This window comes from Nyctereutes procyonoides, unplaced genomic scaffold, assembly GCF_905146905.1.
Source record: "Nyctereutes procyonoides isolate TBG_1078 unplaced genomic scaffold, NYPRO_anot_genome, whole genome shotgun sequence".
Classification (NCBI taxonomy): domain Eukaryota; kingdom Metazoa; phylum Chordata; class Mammalia; order Carnivora; family Canidae; genus Nyctereutes; species Nyctereutes procyonoides.
The window spans coordinates 1,912,992-1,932,431 of NW_026575043.1; the positions used below are offsets into that span (position 1 = coordinate 1,912,992).

Below are 19,440 nucleotides of genomic sequence, written 5' to 3' on the forward strand. Positions count from 1 at the left end.
CGCCGGGGGCTCCGCGGACTAACGCGGGTAAAACGGTGCCAAACGCTCCTTTCCTTTAGCGCAGTTAAAAAGGTCTGAAATTTCCATTTGGGGACAGAGGGCGGAGGGCGCGGAGGGCACGGCGGCAGCGGGGGAAGGAGCGCGCCGGCTCAACTCCCGTGACGTCACGGGGGTCCGGGCGAGGGGCGGGTTCGGGCAACGGCCAGTCCCGCGTGAGCGCTTCCTGTTTTCAATTAGGTCCGCGATCCGCATATATAAGGATATCACCCCAACGGTTTTGACGCTGATTCTGAGAACGTTCGGAACGTTGCAGATATGTCTGGTCGCGGCAAGGGCGGGAAGGGGCTGGGCAAGGGCGGCGCCAAGCGCCACCGCAAGGTGCTGCGCGACAACATCCAGGGCATCACCAAGCCCGCCATCCGGCGGCTGGCCCGGCGCGGCGGCGTCAAGCGCATCTCGGGCCTCATCTACGAGGAGACCCGCGGGGTGCTCAAGGTGTTCCTGGAGAACGTGATCCGGGACGCCGTCACCTACACGGAGCACGCCAAGCGCAAGACGGTCACGGCCATGGACGTGGTCTACGCGCTCAAGCGCCAGGGCCGCACCCTCTACGGCTTCGGCGGCTGAGCTCCGCGTCCTTCGCCTTTTCTAAACACACAAAGGCCCTTTTCAGGGCCGCCCACATGTGTCCCGAAAGAGCTGCAGCTTTTCTTGCTGTTTTAGTAAACCCGTGTTTGAGCTTTTAGATTTCAGACGCGGGGCGGGGGTGGTTCGGTTTTGGTTTCGGAGTGAGCCTTTAACTGGTAATTTCCGGATTCTGGGAGTTGCTTTGCTGGCAGTCGGGTCTGTTCAAATCTTAGTTTCCTGACAGTTTTAAGGTGGGAGAGCAGGTCACGTGGCGCCGCTTGCTCTCCCAGGGAGCTTCCCTCTGTTTTCGAGGGCCGAGGTAGGAGTCGTGCGTGCCTGGCTCCACTAGAAGGGGGATCCCCGGCCGGTAGGCAGCGGGTGGGCCTTCCCCGCCGGGCCCCGCGCCCAACATGGCGGGGCGGCTGGGAGACAAAGGGAGCGCGCCCGGCCCCTGCTGGGCGGCGGGGGAACAAAGGAGTTACCGCGGGATGGCCGGCCACGACCTCGCTCCGACTAAGCCCGCCGTGTCGCGCCCTCACCCGGGGCTCCCTGTTCCCGGTCGTCTACGTTCGGAAGGCACTGGGGGGAAACACCCTCGCGGGGGGAGCTGGCCAGTGTTTAGCATCGTCCCCGGAATTTCCTGATAGTTTGAAAACCTTAAAAGGTTAAGGATGTTGCTTAATGAACAAAATGTCACCAAAACCTAAGCAGACACGATAGCATTTTTAAAACGTGTACAAATAGGCCTCGGGATATTTTACCCAAGGTTACTAGGTGTAGGGAAGGATATATTCTTCCTTCAAAGTCTTCCAGCTGCACTAAAATTTACAGGAGACGTATGGGCAGGGGAAAAAATACCTAAAGTTTTATTACCTTTGGGCAGAGGCCCAGTAATGAAATGGAGACAAACATGACAGGCAGGCAGTTTTTATACCTTTTAGACTGAAGACAGTAAATTTGTGGGGGAGTTGACAGGATTAAAAAGATGTGTTAATTAACTTTTAATATTAAGGAAAATTTATTGCACTGACCTTATTTTTCTCATTTTTACACAGAGTAGGAAAAATAATAGAGAAAATTGGCACAGACTAATTAATACTAGCCATAGATGAGCATTTGGACACCAGTGATGTGTTCAAGTTCCTTTTGTTTCAAAATTGAAAAAAAAAATCTCTGAATCAGCTCAGCTAATCAGAGAGTGGGGCAAGTAAGTTAAAGCAGATTTCTTGACTATTTCCCCTAAAATTATATACTTCTAACTACCTGTTTTAAACCTTATATTCTATTATCATAAGTAATACACACATGCATTAATGTTATTACTAGAATATTATGAAGTAATCCACACAATGAAATTTCTACTTAATATTTTATATTCCAGCAAAGCATCCTATAAATTTTTTTTAAGGTAGCCAACAAAGCAAATGTCAACCAATAGATGTACTGTAACATAATTAGGCATACAATCTAACATTGCTACTAAAACAAACTAGATTTAGCTACATGTGTCGACATGGCAACTCATTGTTCCCTGAATAAAACCACTCCCAGACACTAGCTGCAATATGATACTGTTTTGATTCATTTTGGCTAATTATGCTGATAGTCCTCACAGCATAATTATAGTAAGTCCTGTTGACTTACTATGATAAAGGTTTATGTTTTGCTCATAATGTTTACTGACTGTGGGTCATTTATTGAGTATGAAGATTTCTTATTTTGAAGTTATCTGAATTTCCTTTGAGCATATAAAAGGAGAGTTCTTTTAGGAAGGGAGGTTGATAGCAGTCTTCTAAGTTGTTGGCAACACCACAGCAATCTTTAGGGTGGCCCTAACTTTCCCTAGTCTGGGAATGATTGTGGACAGCAATTTCATGTTTCTCTTCTAGCTTTAAAAGTGCAGCTGCTTTTCTGAAGACGATTCTTCATTCTGGCCAGGTACTGCTGTAAGGTTAGGCAAAAAGAACTGGAGGCATGGGAACAAAATAGGAATAAAAAATTTTTAAAGCAGCTTTTGTGAGTTTCCAGGGTCCTTTCCTCATAACCCAATACATCTGTTAAATGAGGTACTCCTAATACTAGTGATACATGAAGTCTCTGGAAAATAAGTCACATGTTGCTTGAATTGGCGGGCAGGGGCAGAGAAGTCTCACAGTCAATGGCCCAAGGTTGTCTTCAGAAGAGTTCAGGGTAGGAACACCTGGGTGGCTTCAATGGTTGGGCATCTGCCTTCAGCTCAGGTCCTGATCCCTGGCTCCTGGGATGGAGTCCCACATCAGGCTCCCTGCTTCTCTCACTGGCTGTGTCTTGGCATCTCTCTGTGTGTCTCTCACAAATAAATAAATAAATTAAATCTTAAAAAAAAAAAGTTCAGGGTGAAGAGATGGTCCTAAAGAGGGGTGTAGACTGTTAGAATGGGATTAGATTGTCATTCATCTTGCAGTTGAGGAACTCTTAACTAGAATAACGTGCTGCTAGGCTTTGGAGTCTACTGACTTGTTCAAAGCCTCAGGACTCAAGATTCCAATATGGGCAGGACCAACTCACCTTCCCTACCACTTCAACCAGAGGCTTTAGCTGTCATTAACCTTTTGGAAGACTTTCCTCTGCGTAAGAACTGTCCTAAACGCTTTATAGTGTTCTTTTACTGATCATCCAGCAATGCCATGTGGTAGTTATTCCCATTTTAGAGGTAAGGAAATGTTCGCAGACAGTTTAAGAAATTGGCCTAAATGGGATCCCTGGGTGGCGCAGCGGTTTGGCGCTTGCCTTTGGCCCGGGGTACGATCCTGGAGACCCGGGATCAAGTCCCACGTTGGGCTCCCGGTGCATGGAGCCTGCTTCTCCCTCTGCCTATGTCTCTGCCTCTCTCTCTCTCTCTCACTGTGTGACTATCATAAATAATTAAAAAAAAAGAAATTGGCCTAAATTTAGCATTGAAACAGTCTTTCACAACTATATCTTGTTTTAAGGGATTCCTCCTTAAGCCATGGTAGTATATTTGTTTTCAAATGTGCTTAAAATTAGCTTTGGAGAGCAAGAAATGAATGCCTTAATTACATGTGGGGCTTAGAGTATCTTCTTCACAAGTCCTATTACAAAATTGAGTCACTTATATAGGAAATAGTTGGGGTTTGGAGCCAATGGCCAAGAAAGAATTCTTAAGACATCTTTGGTGCAAAAAGGTGGTTTTATTAAGGAATAGGGACAGGACCCATGGGCAGGAAGAGCTGGGGGGTCATGAGGAGTGGCCCAGTAAATACTTTCCAGTTGGGAAGGGCTTAGGGACAGCACAAGCCTCCAAGGTATTTCGGAAACAAGGTTTCCAGGATCCGAAGAGGCCTAGCTATTGTTAGGAAAAGGTCATTATTATTACTTAGTAAAAACTCAGTCACGAGACTCTTCAGATGTATATCAGTGGATCATATGTTTGGAGGATGATTGCTAATAGATACCTTGATGGGTAGAGATAAAGAAAGTTTCCAAGGGAATTTTTACATGTTAAAGCAGACTTACAGGATCCTGAGGGGTTGGGCTAGTAAGTAGAAAATGAGGTTTTTGAGCTTAGTTTTATACTGCTAATGCTCATGGCTTCCCCTCTATGGCACAGCACTCAGAAAAGTTAAATTTGCCATAAGGAGATCCTTAGCTTCCATAGATCATTATATACTTTGGGTGGTTTAAGGCCTGCGTTGTGCATCAAAGAACAAGTGTATCTCCTGACCAGTTTTAATTTAGTTTTATTCTAATGCTTAATTTTCCTTCTGAGCCAGTTTCCCTACTCCTATGATTGCAACTGGCCTCTATTGTTTGAAAACAATCCTTAGAGATTCAGATCCCACGTTTCAGTAAGGAGTTATTTAACCTTAATTCCTCATTCACTTGTAATATGGGAGATTCCATTTCATAGGTGATTGTAGGCTGAAATCACGCGGACAGGCACACGAATGTTAATGCCTTGTGACTTTTCTCCCTTAAAATAAAATCCCAGGGCATGAATAAGTCACTGGACATGGAGAGGTTTAGGGAGATCTCCTTGGGACTGGAAAGTGAAGAGGCTGAGGCAGATCCTTATGCCCTGCCCACCCCCGCCCCCATCACAGATGGACCTTCACTTGCTTCCTCTTCCTTCACGTATTCCAGTTGTAGTGTCTCTTACATTCTTGTATATTTAAGCCAGGTAGAAAACTAATGGAGGAATTCCTGACCTTTGCAAGAGGCAGTATTTAGATTACGTTAACATTTTTGATGAAGAAACTGGTGGAATTGGAAGGACATGGGATTGAGACTGGCAAGAAATCCGCTGGGATTTAGAAATCCAAGTCGCAGATAGTACATGGCTCCATTAGATGCCACTGTAGCCACTCGGATGACACAGCAAGTTGATTTTCTAAAAGAATATTCCTCTTTTAATTTAGGGCCACCCAACACTTTGCCCCACTTTGCCCCTATTACTCCCTGATCTAGGGTAGTGGAAATGACAAAGCGAAACAAAATGGGGAAACGAAGCCTCCCCAAGTGTGGTGGGCCTCCAGGCACATTACTCAGTAAGGAGCTACCAGAGCAGCTAAGAGAACACAATAGTCCAGTTGCATAGATTTACCCTTTGGGGATTCTCACAGGCTGGAATTACGTTTTGCTCCTAGATTAATACTGCTTGACAAAGTATTACAATGGCTGTACTGGTCATTTTCAAGCTTAAGTTACAGCTCTTTAAATGAGCACATGGGTGCTCTTTAAAGGGTCTGAAGTCGTTGTCATAGTTTCACAGGAGTTTACTTGGAGCTGGTGTACTTGGTGACGGCCTTGGTGCCCTCGGACACGGCGTGCTTGGCCAGCTCCCCGGGCAGCAGCAGGCGCACGGCCGTCTGGATCTCCCTGGACGTGATGGTCGAGCGCTTGTTGTAATGCGCCAGGCGCGACGCCTCGCCCGCGATGCGCTCGAAGATGTCGTTGACGAACGAGTTCATGATGCCCGTGTCGGGGTGCACCTGCTTCAGCACCTTGTACACGTACACCGAGTAGCTCTCCTTGCGGCTGCGCTGGCGCTTCTTGCCGTCCTTCTGCGCCTTGGTCACCGCCTTCTTGGAGCCCTTCTTCGGGGCCGGCGCAGACTTGGCGGGCTCGGGCTCTACAATCAGAAAACAGTGCTAAAACGCAACCAAAAAAGTACGCCAACTACCAAACGCCCTCCTATTTATTTGGTACGTATGCAAATTAGGGATTGCAGACTTACGTTTCTGATTGGCTTCTACAGTATCCTAACCTCCGATAGGCTTCTTCTTTATCCTAAACTCTCATTGGTTTTTCCCCGTAGTTCAACCTTAAATAATTTGATCTTGCGACTCACAAACGTTCTATGCAAATTAGGGGCATTGTTGCTCTGGCTGTGTCTTTTGATTGGCTGGAATTGCTTCTGTGCCAACGGCATAAGCAGCTTTACGAAACCGCCTCAGGGTATAATAGTTTAGCTTTTTGCGTTTTGCAGTTCTCAACTCTTGTTTTTTACTGCGTTGTTGCTGTGCTAACATGTCTGGTCGCGGGAAGCAGGGCGGCAAGGCTCGCGCCAAGGCCAAGACGCGCTCGTCGCGCGCCGGGCTCCAGTTCCCGGTGGGCCGCGTCCACCGCCTGCTCCGCAAGGGCAACTACGCGGAGCGGGTCGGGGCGGGCGCGCCGGTGTACCTGGCGGCCGTGCTGGAGTACCTGACGGCCGAGATCCTGGAGCTGGCGGGCAACGCGGCCCGCGACAACAAGAAGACGCGCATCATCCCGCGCCACCTGCAGCTGGCCATCCGCAACGACGAGGAGCTCAACAAGCTGCTGGGCCGCGTGACCATCGCGCAGGGCGGCGTCCTGCCCAACATCCAGGCCGTGCTGCTGCCCAAGAAGACCGAGAGCCACCACAAGGCCAAGGGGAAGTAAACCTACCTAAATACCTCTTTGTGCATCTAAAACTTATTTTCCCACCCAAAGGCTCTTTTCAGAGCCGTCCACATTTTCAAATTAGGAAGCTTGTAACAAAGTGTTGCTTTTCTATTACGTAAGCCTTACACGGGCACAGGCTCTGGATAGTAAAATCAGTGTATCCATTGCAATAAATCGTGGCTGCTTAACTTGTACAGAAACCGCGGAGTTATGGTAAGCAAGGTTCTAATAGGTGAGGGGAAGCTAGTTAGTGATGGGTAATGTTTACAAAACCCTAGCTTTATGTAGATGGACAGGGGCCTCCATGTTCAGTCATGTTTAGCGAGTAATACACCTACGGTGAGGAAACCAGAAGTAAGGGATAATTCAATGAACCTCCATCGGAGAGGTGGTAGCCTGGGGTGCCGTAAGGCAAAAAAAGTGTGGGACCGGAAATCGGCGCAGGCTGTTTCTATGCTGAAGTGAATGAAGCATAATACTATTTGGGCACCACAGGAAATCCCAACATTTGTCACACGGTGGTGACCGCTTCGTCCCCGGGCCAGGAGTCTTACCTGTGATTTCCCAGAGTGGTTGTAGAAAGGGGCTGTCCCCGCTATTCAACTCAGTTAAAGTAACCATCAGAAAACAAATTTGTTCTTAAGACGTGACCCTCCGTCTTGGGCTCCATTACGTGATTCTCCTGAGCCAGAGTTAGCATCTTTCCCGGCCCCCTTGTTATCCCTTATTTGGAATCTGAGAGGAGTTGAAGCAGAACATCATAAGGTTAATTTCTGGATTGGCTGACTACAACAAAGCCCGGATTGGAATGTTTAATAATTCATCCAATCGGAGCCTCCAGTGTCCACCAATCACGTCCTCACGCTTCAGCCAATGGTTTCATCGCGCGGGAGTTTTGAAAAATGCAAGACCAATCGGAACGGTTCTGAGTATATATAAGGGCAATGTAGTCTGCGAGACTTGTAGTGTAGTCTTCTCTCTCAGTTTTCTCAAGATGGCTCGCACGAAGCAGACGGCGCGCAAGTCGACGGGCGGCAAGGCCCCGCGCAAGCAGCTGGCCACCAAGGCGGCCCGTAAGAGCGCGCCGGCCACGGGCGGCGTCAAGAAGCCGCACCGCTACCGGCCCGGCACGGTGGCCCTGCGCGAGATCCGGCGCTACCAGAAGTCCACGGAGCTGCTGATCCGCAAGCTGCCGTTCCAGCGCCTGGTGCGCGAGATCGCGCAGGACTTCAAGACCGACCTGCGCTTCCAGAGCTCGGCCGTCATGGCGCTGCAGGAGGCGTGCGAGGCCTACCTGGTGGGGCTCTTCGAGGACACCAACCTCTGCGCCATCCACGCCAAGCGCGTCACCATCATGCCCAAGGACATCCAGCTGGCGCGCCGTATCCGCGGGGAGAGAGCGTAAAGCTTCCCCCGCTGATTGAATTAAACTCAAAGGCTCTTTTAAGAGCCACCCACTTTTTCTCTAAAATTGCTGTAATTGTGTCCCCTCAATTTCGAGTCTTTTTTTAAACCTGTTTGAAGTTGGTTCTTGGTGTTAAGGTGAGCTCTTAAAAGGTGGAGGTTTGGTACGTGACATTTGCTCTTTCCCTGGGCTTTCAGTTGTGTCCTCCGCCCCTCCTTTCAGCCTCTCCCTATGTGCAGATGTAAGGTGCAGGTGTAAGTTCTCGCAAGTTTGGGCAATGACTGTTGCAAAACTAGCTATGTGGACATGTTTGACTTCATGTCTGAAACCTTAATTTGCTCAATTCCCATGACTTGATAAAAGTAGTAGCCCAAATAAACTGAGGTGAACTATTCACACAGTAGAATAATTCAGTCGTGGACTTTATCTCTGGTACTAGAGAATGGATGACTGTTGCATGTTCTCTGCATAGTTTAATTTTACTTCATCCATCCATCAAAAACTAGAGTGCTTGCTATGTGCTCCGCATTGTTCTAGGTGCCAGAAACAGAGCAGTGAATAACATGGGTAAAGTACCCTGTGTGGAGCTCACGGATACCCTCTTTGTGGGTGACAGGAAATAAATATAGTATTTTGGTAGGTAACAAGATTAAAGGGATTGGGGCATCTGGGTGCCTCAGTTGGTTAAATGTCTGCCTTTGGCCTGGGCAGTGATCCCAGGGTCTTGGGATCCACCCTGTGTCCAGTTTCCTGCCCAGTGTGGTGCCTGCTTTTCTCTCCGCTTGCTGCTCTGCCTACATGTGCTCTCTCTGTTTCTCAAATAAATAAAAAAAATCTTTGAGAGAGAGAGAGAGAGAGAGAACAGGCCAAAAGATTAAGGACTGCCAGATAGTGGAGGCATGGGTATTAGAGGGTTGTGGGTTTAAACAGGGTGAGTGGGGAAGATTTCACCACTAAGACGCCACTGAGCCGAGGCAGGAAGCCAAGAGGGAGACAGGAGACAGGTGTGCACACACCTGTGAGAAGATCATTCCACAGAGAAGCTACAGTTGTGACTAAACAGATCCTAAGCTGGTAGAAAATTCGGGGTCATGGCCACAGGTCTGATGACCAACTAGATAGAACCAGGGTTGTCTTCTGTTTTCTCAGGCTGGAGCTTCTAGGTAAATTCAGTATTGATGCACATGTTTATAATATTTTTTAAAAGTATGACTCCATGTTCTTGAGCACACCCAATTTAGATGGTGATCCAAGAGGCAAGGGCAGGAATGGTTAAGTGTTTATCTCATGGAGGTTTGCCAGCCTGTTTCAAGGACACCAGTAGCTAAGGAAAGAGTATTAACTACGTGATAATTTAAGATACAAAGAGATCTGAGGTTCCAAATAATCACTGTCATCATTTTTCAGAAGAAAGTACATAAACAAACTGAGTAGTTCCACACCATGCCTCTGGTCACCTAGCTAGTAAACGATGAAACAAATTTCAGCCCAAGCTCTGGGCCTCAAATCCCTCCAATTTTAAGCATATTTTATTGCTCTTTTGTAGTTGCGTACATTATTATTTTCTCTACGAGACAATATTTCATGTCCTGGATAACAGAGACCATGCCTGGTTCACCTTTGTGCTTTGATAGAATGATAGATACAGTTGAGTGATGTAGGTATTCCTGACACGGGAGGCTTTGAGGAACACGTCTGGGCATTTTGAAATGAGAGCAGAGTTTTTTTAGAACAAAAGGCAAGACTGGGTCTTTAGGAGGTTCAGTGCATAAAGAATGAGTTGAGACAATGAGTTGAATGAATTGAGAAAATCCACCAAGATAAAAAAGAACCTAAAAGCCAAAACTGAGGCAGGTAGGACTGGGACTTGTCTACTAGATTGTTGGGCTGGAATGTCCTTTAAAATACTTTGGCTATCACTGGACTCCCAACTCAGCCTGACTTTATTCACAGGCTGTAAGTCTGACCATATAGAAGCCTTCCTCCACTTTCCATCGTGTCTTCTTGGTCTCCCAAGCCTTGTACTGATTCCACCTAGCTCAATCAGGATTCCCAATTGTGTTGAGCATCGTTCATCTGAAAAGGAAAATGTGCTCCTAACTAGACTTGTATCATTTTGTTTTCTCAACTAAAGCAAGTATTGCCAATATTTACAATTCATTTGTATTGTACCAGGAAACTCCAGTGTCTTACTGTAGATGTAAGAACTCATCAGTTTCCCTCTTGTCTTATTGATAATATTTGTAATTACCCACTTAGGTAGGAATTACCTACATAGTAGCTATGGCAGGGACTACCACACAGCTGTCCCCTGAAATGGGTTTTCCTTTCTTACACACTAATTAAACTCCCTGAGCTTCTTTTGTAGCCAGTGTGGCCATCGACTATTTTTGGCTGATGGTATGTCAACAAAGGCAGATTTATGGCATCCTCAGGACTTCAGTAAATGGTGGGGGTGTTTCCTTATCCTTTTCTCCTTCATTCAGGATGGAAAGTGAACAAGATAGCTGTAGCTGGAGTGGACATCTTGGACTACAAGGTGGAAGGGGTATGATATGACTGACAGCTAGATTCACTTGTAGGAAATGACCTTAATGTCTTCAGATACCAGATTACCACCAGGCAGGCCATTTCTGATGCACAAGGCCTCCCCTATAGGCTGACAGTTACATCCCAAGCAGCCACGCCTTTTATGTCGGTGTTGTCTGCAGGCGGCAAATGTGGCTAAAGCAGAAGTCACCAGTGGGTGGACAATATAAGACTACATAAATACTGAATACCTCACAAATATTTGGTGTCTCACAAGTATCTGGCGCTTCTTGGTTCTTTCGTCTTGTGCTATCTCTGTGAAGCCCACAAGCTCTACTTACTTTCTCTATGTGAAACATGTCTTCCAGGCACTAATTTATGATTTTTGGTAAATATAGCTTTTCAATTATGCCTGTATCTCATAAAATTCCTTGTTTATCTATTCAACACTTCTTAGAAGTTTCTTACTTAGGAATTACCTACCTAACATTTCTTATGTTTTATTCATCTGATTAGTTGGTCTCGTCTTAATCCTCTGTAGATTTTCATAGCAGAATATATTTGAGAATATTCTCAAATAATAGAGAAAACACACGTTGCACACAGAGGGAGAGGAGTTCTCTAAGGAGAGCAGGTCCCCATTCCAGGCCTGAGCATGAGAACTAGACTTTTATCGAGTTTAACCAGTGACTATTTTAGGTTGTTGGTCACTTCCAAGTGTATCTAATACTAACTCTTAGGTGTACATAAAAAATAGTCCTTAAGAGGATCAATGGACAAGATTTACTATCCTAGCATTCCTTTCTACATTTCAGTAAGATCTTACATTTTAGTAAGGTACAGCACTAGGACTTCTACAAAATCCCTGTGAACCAGATGAATATATAAATACCTCGCCCTTGTTAACTATAGTCCATAAATACAAACTCTGCATCTTTGTCTGCACATGGATTTTCCTTTCCTTATTGTCTTTTTCCTTATCATTGTCTCTTGCTCCACCTTCCTTCCAGAATTGCTTTTCAAGATAAATCCATTCAGCTTTGGCAATGCTAAAGTGACCCTCAGAGGCTTACCCCTTCTGTTAAGGCTGTAAGATTACTATTTAAATGTCCATTCTAGAGTAGGAACCCTGTGAGGTCAAGGATTGTTTTTATCCTGCTCACTCTTTCCCAAGTATCTCACTTTCTGAAATTTAACAGGCTCTCACTCACTACCTGAACAAATAAACTCAGAAGTTCTAGTCCTTTCACTCAACACGTCCTTTAGGCAAGAATTTGAGGCACATTCAGATCTATGATCCTGGAATACCAACTACCAACTACCACCCTGCCTGCCCCACACTCCATGATCCAACAGAGAAATGCCTGTAAGGGTGGACTTGTCAAAAGTGAGGACAGTAACTGAAGTGCTGTGGTTGAGATTAATCTCAAGGTATTTTGTACATCTATAGCTGAAATTGTATTCTGTTAATGATTCCTATCAAGCCTCCTAAGGGAAGATTACCCAAACCTGGCTTCTTTGCTGGCTGCCTGACATTTCTCCAATGAGGCATTGTTCCCAGGCTGTTTGCTCTTGCTGCTTTCCCTTCTTCCTCTTACAAATCCTAGAGGCCTGAATGCTTCTATTACTTGCAGAATAGCCACAGTTGAGTAATTCAATAGTCTTTCTTTTCAGGAAGTCTTCCTCAACCTCTTCCATTTACTATGAAATTAGTTTCTCAACCTACCAAGTATACAGTATCCAATTTTCTGCTAAACAAAGCCTCAGACTCACCAAACAGTATATACTCTGGACAGGTTCGTCTATAAAGGATGCCTATATATTTAACTCGTCCACACAACTCAAAAAAATTTTTCAGCTGTAAGCCCTGGCAAAAGCTTTGCCCGGAGTTAATTCCATCTTCTGAAACCCTAAACCCAGAGCAGTAGCTCAAACTGTCTTAGTTTGCAAAGGAAGTTTTTCTGCTCTGCACTTGCGGAGACCATCTCTGTTCCAGCAAAATAAACTACTGAGGGGTACCTGGGTGGCTCAAGTGGTTGAGCACTTGGCTTTGGTTCGGGTAATGATCCCGGGGTCCTGGGACTCAGTCCCACACTAGGATCCCCTCAGGTAGCCTATTTCTTTCAGACTAGGTCTCGGCTTGTCTCTCATGAATAAACTTAAAAAAAAAAGGAAAAAAAAAAAGGCTACAGAGAAAACAACGGGAATATGAAATTGAGGGAGATAAACATTTTTACTTCGGCAGATTTTCCTTATTACTTACACTTCAGTATTAAAGCTCTTTACGTGAAGGAGTGAGTGGCTCTGAAAAGAGCCTTTGGGGTTGGGAAGGAGACGCTTACTTGGCACGTTTACTTGGAGCTGGTGTACTTGGTGACGGCCTTGGTGCCCTCGGACACGGCGTGCTTGGCCAGCTCCCCGGGCAGCAGCAGGCGCACGGCCGTCTGGATCTCCCTGGACGTGATGGTCGAGCGCTTGTTGTAATGCGCCAGGCGCGACGCCTCGCCCGCGATGCGCTCGAAGATGTCGTTGACGAACGAGTTCATGATGCCCATGGCCTTGGACGAGATGCCCGTGTCGGGGTGCACCTGCTTCAGCACCTTGTACACGTACACCGAGTAGCTCTCCTTGCGGCTGCGCTTGCGCTTCTTGCCGTCCTTCTTCTGCGCCTTGGTCACCGCCTTCTTGGAGCCCTTCTTCGGGGCCGGCGCGGACTTGGCGGGCTCGGGCATCATGCAAGACCTACACTGAAACCGGAGAAAGTGAAAGCAAAAGGCGGCATTGGCCTACTTTTATATGGCTTGTATGCAAATAACGGCTTAATGGGTCTTAATGCCTGATTGGAGCAAATCAACCAATAGAAACCTTTTATGCAAATAAGGTGAATTCCAATCTACTTTTTGATTGGCTGTTTATGTGCAAGCAACTCCAGTCTTTTCTCCATCAGAAAAAAGTTTTCGTTTTCAAAACAAAAGCTTCGTGTTTCGTCAATAATACATATTTATGGACCTTGTGTCTCCCTAGGTCCTGACCTAAAGAGACAGAAGCCTGTTATAAATTTATGACCCCATTTTCCTGCCAAATTGCAGTTCCCCAGATACTAAATACAGCAAAAAGAATACAAGAGTTAGCTATATAAACATTTAAAAAATTATGCCATGGCATTTCTAGTTTGGTTTGATCAAAGTCGGCAAAATTTAAGCTTTCAGAATTAGAGGATCGTTACATTTCAACAGCGGTGTGATCTCTGTTTCCTAGGAGAGGAGTGTCTGGAAGGCGTGCCAGTGTTAGTGTGTTCGGAGTTTTGGGATAGAGTGTTTCCACTGCTAAAATAAAACGCTGCTTCAAAGTCAAACTTTGAGAAATGATAAAGGACGAGACTGGACTGGATCAAACACCTCCAGGCGCAGAGCTTCTGAAACCGCTCAGGAACTGTAAATTTTCATTCTAGTCTCTTACCAAATTTAATCCCAAACAAAGGGATTAAAACAAGACCAATTAAGGTGCTGCAAAACATGAAATACAGGCTAAACAAAGGACAGAGAACTCAGAGGATACAAAATACATTTCAACATGAGACTTTCTGAAGTGAAACCTGGGAGCCAATCACAAAGCCCATCAAGTTAATTCACGGCGCGGAATTTGAAGATTCGGACCAATCAGGAGGATGTTGCCTTTATAAATAAGAGCCGGCATGTTCAATTGTGAACCCCCTTTGTAACTGGTGGTCATGGCTCGCACAAAGCAGACAGCGCGCAAGTCGACGGGCGGCAAGGCCCCGCGCAAGCAGCTGGCCACCAAGGCGGCCCGCAAGAGCGCGCCGGCCACCGGCGGCGTCAAGAAGCCGCACCGCTACCGGCCCGGCACGGTGGCCCTGCGCGAGATCCGGCGCTACCAGAAGTCCACGGAGCTGCTGATCCGCAAGCTGCCGTTCCAGCGCCTGGTGCGCGAGATCGCGCAGGACTTCAAGACCGACCTGCGCTTCCAGAGCTCGGCCGTCATGGCGCTGCAGGAGGCGTGCGAGGCCTACCTGGTGGGGCTCTTCGAGGACACCAACCTCTGCGCCATCCACGCCAAGCGCGTCACCATCATGCCCAAGGACATCCAGCTGGCGCGCCGTATCCGCGGGGAGAGAGCGTAAGTGGCCACGAAGAACGCAAATTTAGAACCCAAAGGCTCTTTTCAGAGCCACCTACAGGTTCGCTTGAACGAGCTGTACCTGGGGTGTTTGCACTCTCCCGGTCCTCTCACGCCCTCCGGGTACTGATCAGCTAGGACAGCAGCATTTGCTGCTGGGACTTAACAGGAGCGGTGCCAGTACGCACCTGTCGGCTGCCCTTTTCTCTACCCTGGCCTCCACGCGAGCACTCCAAGCCTCGCGCTCCTTTCCTCTGCTGGGCAGTGTACTCCGGCCAATTGGAGTGGGCTCTCCAGCAGAGGGTGTTTGGAAGGGCTTAGCTTTTCCTACTGTAGATATGGCTGAGCGTAGTTAGGGAAGCTCACAAAACTGCTTTGGGTCTTTAGCTCAACTAAATGAACCGGCAAATCTTATCAATTCCTGAAAATAATTAGTTGCCTATTTGGGAAATATATAGGGCGTGCTGCCCAAACCCTGACCTGCAGCTAGCTAGGGCGATCTACAAGGGCAGCAGTTGATAGATGTGGTCATGCTAGCACTTCTACGACTGCAACTTGCCAGGAATCCAGGCGTGGATTTCCTCATTTCATTCTGAATCTGAGAAAGGACGGATCCTTAGGCAACCGGCGAGGCCTCCTAGGGGTTTACAATGGTGGGACCTAACACTGATCAAGAACCTATGCTGGCTGGTGCCTGAAAGCAGTTTGGCAATCCATTTTTCTTTAACTGAGCAATACATCCTATTGTAATGGTAGCTTTTCCGTACTGGAAATAGAGACCCAATACCTCAAACATGGGATCTGTGGAGTTTCCAGTTCGATTTGTAGCAATACCAGTAGCAGTGTGGGCAGTGACCTATCTGGTACAGCTAGGCAGACCACCACTGTACCTAACCGGTAGGGTGGGGTGGAGTAACAGCTAAGTATATCCACCCCAGGAATTCAGAACTTGTTACAGCTCATGTCTGCACCTTCCTTGTGTGAGAAACATGTAGTTAGTCATTAAGGCAGAACTCGGCCCTTGCACAGGTGGTGGTGCATGATGTTATTAATCCTCAAAGAACCAAGGAGGCTACAGATTCTAACGTTTCCTCCAAGAAATTCAGAAGCCTATGGTGAACCCCAGAGCCATGCAGGATTTGCACAACAGTCAGATTTTACAGACATTAGTCGTGGGGATGTCTAGCCTAATCACAGGGTTTCTCCCAAGCTGTGGGGATTACTAAACATTGGAGGCTTTTCAGGAACTAAGTAAACAGCTCTGCATGTCAGTGAAAACACAAGTCCTGTGGCAGGAACCACAGGATAGGGATACTAGCAGTTTATTCAACAAACATTGGAGGCTCTTGGAATAAATCCCCAGTTACAGAACCTAGATGTTGGATTTTGGAAACAGCTGAAAATATTGCTCAGTACAATATTTTGGAAACTTGAAGCCAACTTGTAAATAATAGCAACGCCATATGATTTCTTTTTGACTATTGAGAGGGTTATTGGCTCCCAGTCATCACAGCAGTACTTTTGCATCTTGAAAAATGTAATTTTGAGGTGGGATGCAGGAAACACAAAATTAAACAAAACTGGTGGGTAGGAGGGGGCCCAAAACAAAAATGTACATGAAAGTTTGTAACAGCCCTAAATTAGAAACAACTTAATATCTTTTTTCTTTTTTGCAACTTAATATCTTTCAATGGGTGAATGGTTAAATGTTTTCCTGCATCCATGAATGGAATCATACTCAGTAATACAAAGGGAGGCTAGTGATGCAACAACTGGAATGGATCTCAAGAACATAATGATTAGTAAAACAAACAAACAAAAAAACTGCTGAGGAAAAAATTTTCCTCTACCCTTGTAGGTTTTTGGCTGTAAGTTGATATAAAAACAGATTAACAGGAGAAAAATTTAATTATGTATGTATGGGAGCCCCATAAAAATATGAGACCAAAGGATAAGGCTGTCATTTGAGATATATTATTTTTTTAAGATTTTATTTACTTATTTGAGAGACAGAAAGTGATCGCAGGAACTGGGGGGAGGAGCAGAAGCAGGGTGATTGATGTGGGACTTGATCCTAGGATCCTAGGATTAGTACCTGAGTTGAAGGCTGACTGCTTAACCCATTCCATGTCCTTCACCTCTGGCCAACTTCTGCATGAAGGGAATAATACAATAATACACATGCCTCTGACACACATCCTGGGATCGAGTGTCCTGCGGCTTCAGTCCCCTCCCTACACGCAGACAGATCTTTACACTCACCTGTTTAGAGCATCTCTCTCATAATGACACAGATCACTTTTCAACACATTTTGTCACCTGTTTCATTTTTCCCCAATTTGTATTATAAAATATTCAAACGAAGAAAAAAGACAAAAGATGGGTTGGTCATTTATCTGTAAGCCCTCACCTAAATTCAGTAACTGAGCACAATTCAGCACTTTTGTGGATATGTCTAAGTGCATGCACAGTTTTTGCTGAGCCTTTTCAAAGTAGATTGCAGGGATCCCTGGGTGGCTCAGTGGTTTAACGCCTGCCTTTGGCTCAGAGCCATTTCTCGCGTTGTCTGGTGTTTTAGTTTTCACCAAGTTCTGAACAATTGTTATAAAAGGGGGGCTGCACAATTGTTACAAAAGCTGGGGGCTGCTTTTAAGCTCTTTGGTCTGTAACATCCAGTGACTGCTACTGCGTCTGGTCGCGGCAAGGGCGGCGCCAAGCGCCACCGCAAGGTGCTGCGCGACAACATCCAGGGCATCACCAAGCCCGCCATCCGGCGGCTGGCCCGGCGCGGCGGCGTCAAGCGCATCTCGGGCCTCATCTACGAGGAGACCCGCGGGGTGCTCAAGGTGTTCCTGGAGAACGTGATCCGGGACGCCGTCACCTACACGGAGCACGCCAAGCGCAAGACGGTCACGGCCATGGACGTGGTCTACGCGCTCAAGCGCCAGGGCCGCACCCTCTACGGCTTCGGGGGCTGAACGCAATGGGCCTGTTGTCCTCCCTAAACACAAAGGTCCTTTTCAGGGCCACATGCTCTTTCTACTAAGGATCTCTTTCACCTGCTACTGGGTGCTGCTCTGTGGAGGTGGCTTGGTATAAACGTTGGAAGTTCATCAGCACGATTGTCGCCTAATGCTGTTTGGTGTTCGTTATCAGCTGCTGCGAATGTAGTATCGAAAGAACACTTTCAGGATCCATGGATCAACGGGCGGGAAGTAGTTAAATTTGGAGATACAGCAGGCAATGAAATGGTGGGTTAGACAGGTTCATAGATGTGGAATTTTTGGACTGCCTCCAGACAGCCCAGATGTCAAACTGCTACACTGCCTCTTTAAGGCGGCTATAGAAAAGTTTAGCAAAATATACTAGGATGTTTTCTCTAGTGTTAGCTTTTATTTTTTCAACATACATTTGTGTGTGTGTGTGTGTGTGTGTGTGTGTGTGTGTGTGTGTGTGTCTGGAAGTGGTGGAATCTCCCAGTCATATTACGTGCTGCTGAGTCAGATCCCCAGCTCTAGAATAAACAGAAATGAGCATAAACCTTAGCATATGCCATATTGAATCTATTTCCTGCACACAAATTTTGTCCTATTGTCAAACCTATTTTTGACCAGATGGTCAGAGATAATCAATGCTAAAATCTTTTGGGGAAAAAGTTGGGGAACAGAAGATTTAAACAGTGTCAAAGTATCCTCAAGCACCCTTATTTGCAAAGGGAAAAAATATCTTTACAGTGGACCAATGCTCCCCCCCCACCCCCGCCACGTGTTAGCTAAGTGTTCTTACTTAGCACCACTAGAAGTAATCAACCACCTATGTGCCTTCCCTTGTGTATTATAAATACAGAACATCAGAACATCACCTTTGACAAATGTGTTAAGAATCTAATCATGTCTCATGCTGCTGTTTGCACACAGTACAGGGATAAAGAACCCAGTTTAACACCATGACAAGGGAAAAACATCAAATCAGAATGTAGGACATTATATAACACAATTGGTTTGGTTTCTCCCAACAGGTGGAGGACTGTTCAAGATTAAGAGAGACTCAAGTAATATAGCACTGAACAAGGTGTGTTGATTGGATCCTAGTTCTATAGATAAAGCTATACAGGCCATTTTGGAGACAAGTGGGGAAGATTTCAGACTATTAGGTCATTTTATGAATTAATTTTTTTTTAGGTTTGATAATGTTCAGATTATGTGGAGAATTCTCTTATTCATAGGAGTTAGATACTGAAATATTTGAGGGTAGAGGCCTCATGATGTCTGCAATCTATTTTTATTTTTTTATTTTAAAGATTTCATTTATTTATGAGAGAGAGAGAGAGAGAGAGAGAGAGAGAGACAGGCAGAGGGAGAAACAGGCTCCATGCAGGGAGCCTGATGCAAGACTCGATCCTGGGACTCCAGTATCACATCCTGGGCCAAAGGCAGGCACTAAACTACTGAGCCACCCAGGGATCCCTGCAATCTACCTTTAAAAGGCTCAGCAAAAACTGTGCATGCACCTAGACATATCCACAAAAGTGGTGAATTGTGCTCAGTTACTGAATTTAGGTGATGGTTATAAAGATAATTGACCAACACATCTTTTATCTTTTTTCTTCATTTGAATATTTTATAATACAAATTGGGGAAAAATAAAACAGGTGACAAAATGTGTTGAAAGTGATCTGTGTCATTATGAGAGAGATGCTCTAAACAGGTTGAGTGTAAAGATCTGTCTTCGTGCAGAGAGGTGACAGAAGCCGCAGGACACTCGATCCCAGGATGTGTGTCAGAGGCATGTGTATTATTCCCTTCATGCAGAAGTTG

The 19,440-nt window shown here is 46.1% G+C and overlaps 3 protein-coding genes across 3 annotated transcripts; 1 reads left to right on the forward strand and 2 right to left on the reverse strand.

The window, feature by feature from the left end:
• Positions 1-315: 315 nt before the first annotated feature.
• Positions 316-17,745, forward strand: LOC129507626 (uncharacterized). Its single transcript, XM_055322147.1, has 5 exons — positions 316-601; positions 6,472-6,506; positions 7,547-7,897; positions 8,870-8,873; positions 17,300-17,745. Exons 1-5 carry the CDS (start codon positions 316-318, stop codon positions 17,599-17,601), a joined length of 978 nt encoding a protein of 325 aa, XP_055178122.1. The 3' UTR covers positions 17,602-17,745.
• Positions 4,753-7,359, reverse strand: LOC129507591 (histone H2B type 1-C/E/F/G/I-like). The gene is made up of 2 exons (XM_055322103.1): positions 7,107-7,359; positions 4,753-5,758 (listed from the first exon to the last, which is right to left on the reverse strand). Exons 1-2 carry the CDS (start codon positions 7,171-7,173, stop codon positions 5,403-5,405), a joined length of 423 nt encoding a protein of 140 aa, XP_055178078.1. The 5' UTR covers positions 7,174-7,359; the 3' UTR covers positions 4,753-5,402.
• Positions 12,808-14,807, reverse strand: LOC129507606 (histone H2B type 1-C/E/F/G/I-like). Its single transcript, XM_055322118.1, has 2 exons — positions 14,706-14,807; positions 12,808-13,233 (listed from the first exon to the last, which is right to left on the reverse strand). The coding sequence occupies exon 2, from the start codon at positions 13,219-13,221 to the stop codon at positions 12,838-12,840; it is 384 nt and encodes a 127-aa protein (XP_055178093.1). The 5' UTR covers positions 13,222-13,233; positions 14,706-14,807; the 3' UTR covers positions 12,808-12,837.
• Positions 17,746-19,440: the final 1,695 nt, after the last annotated feature.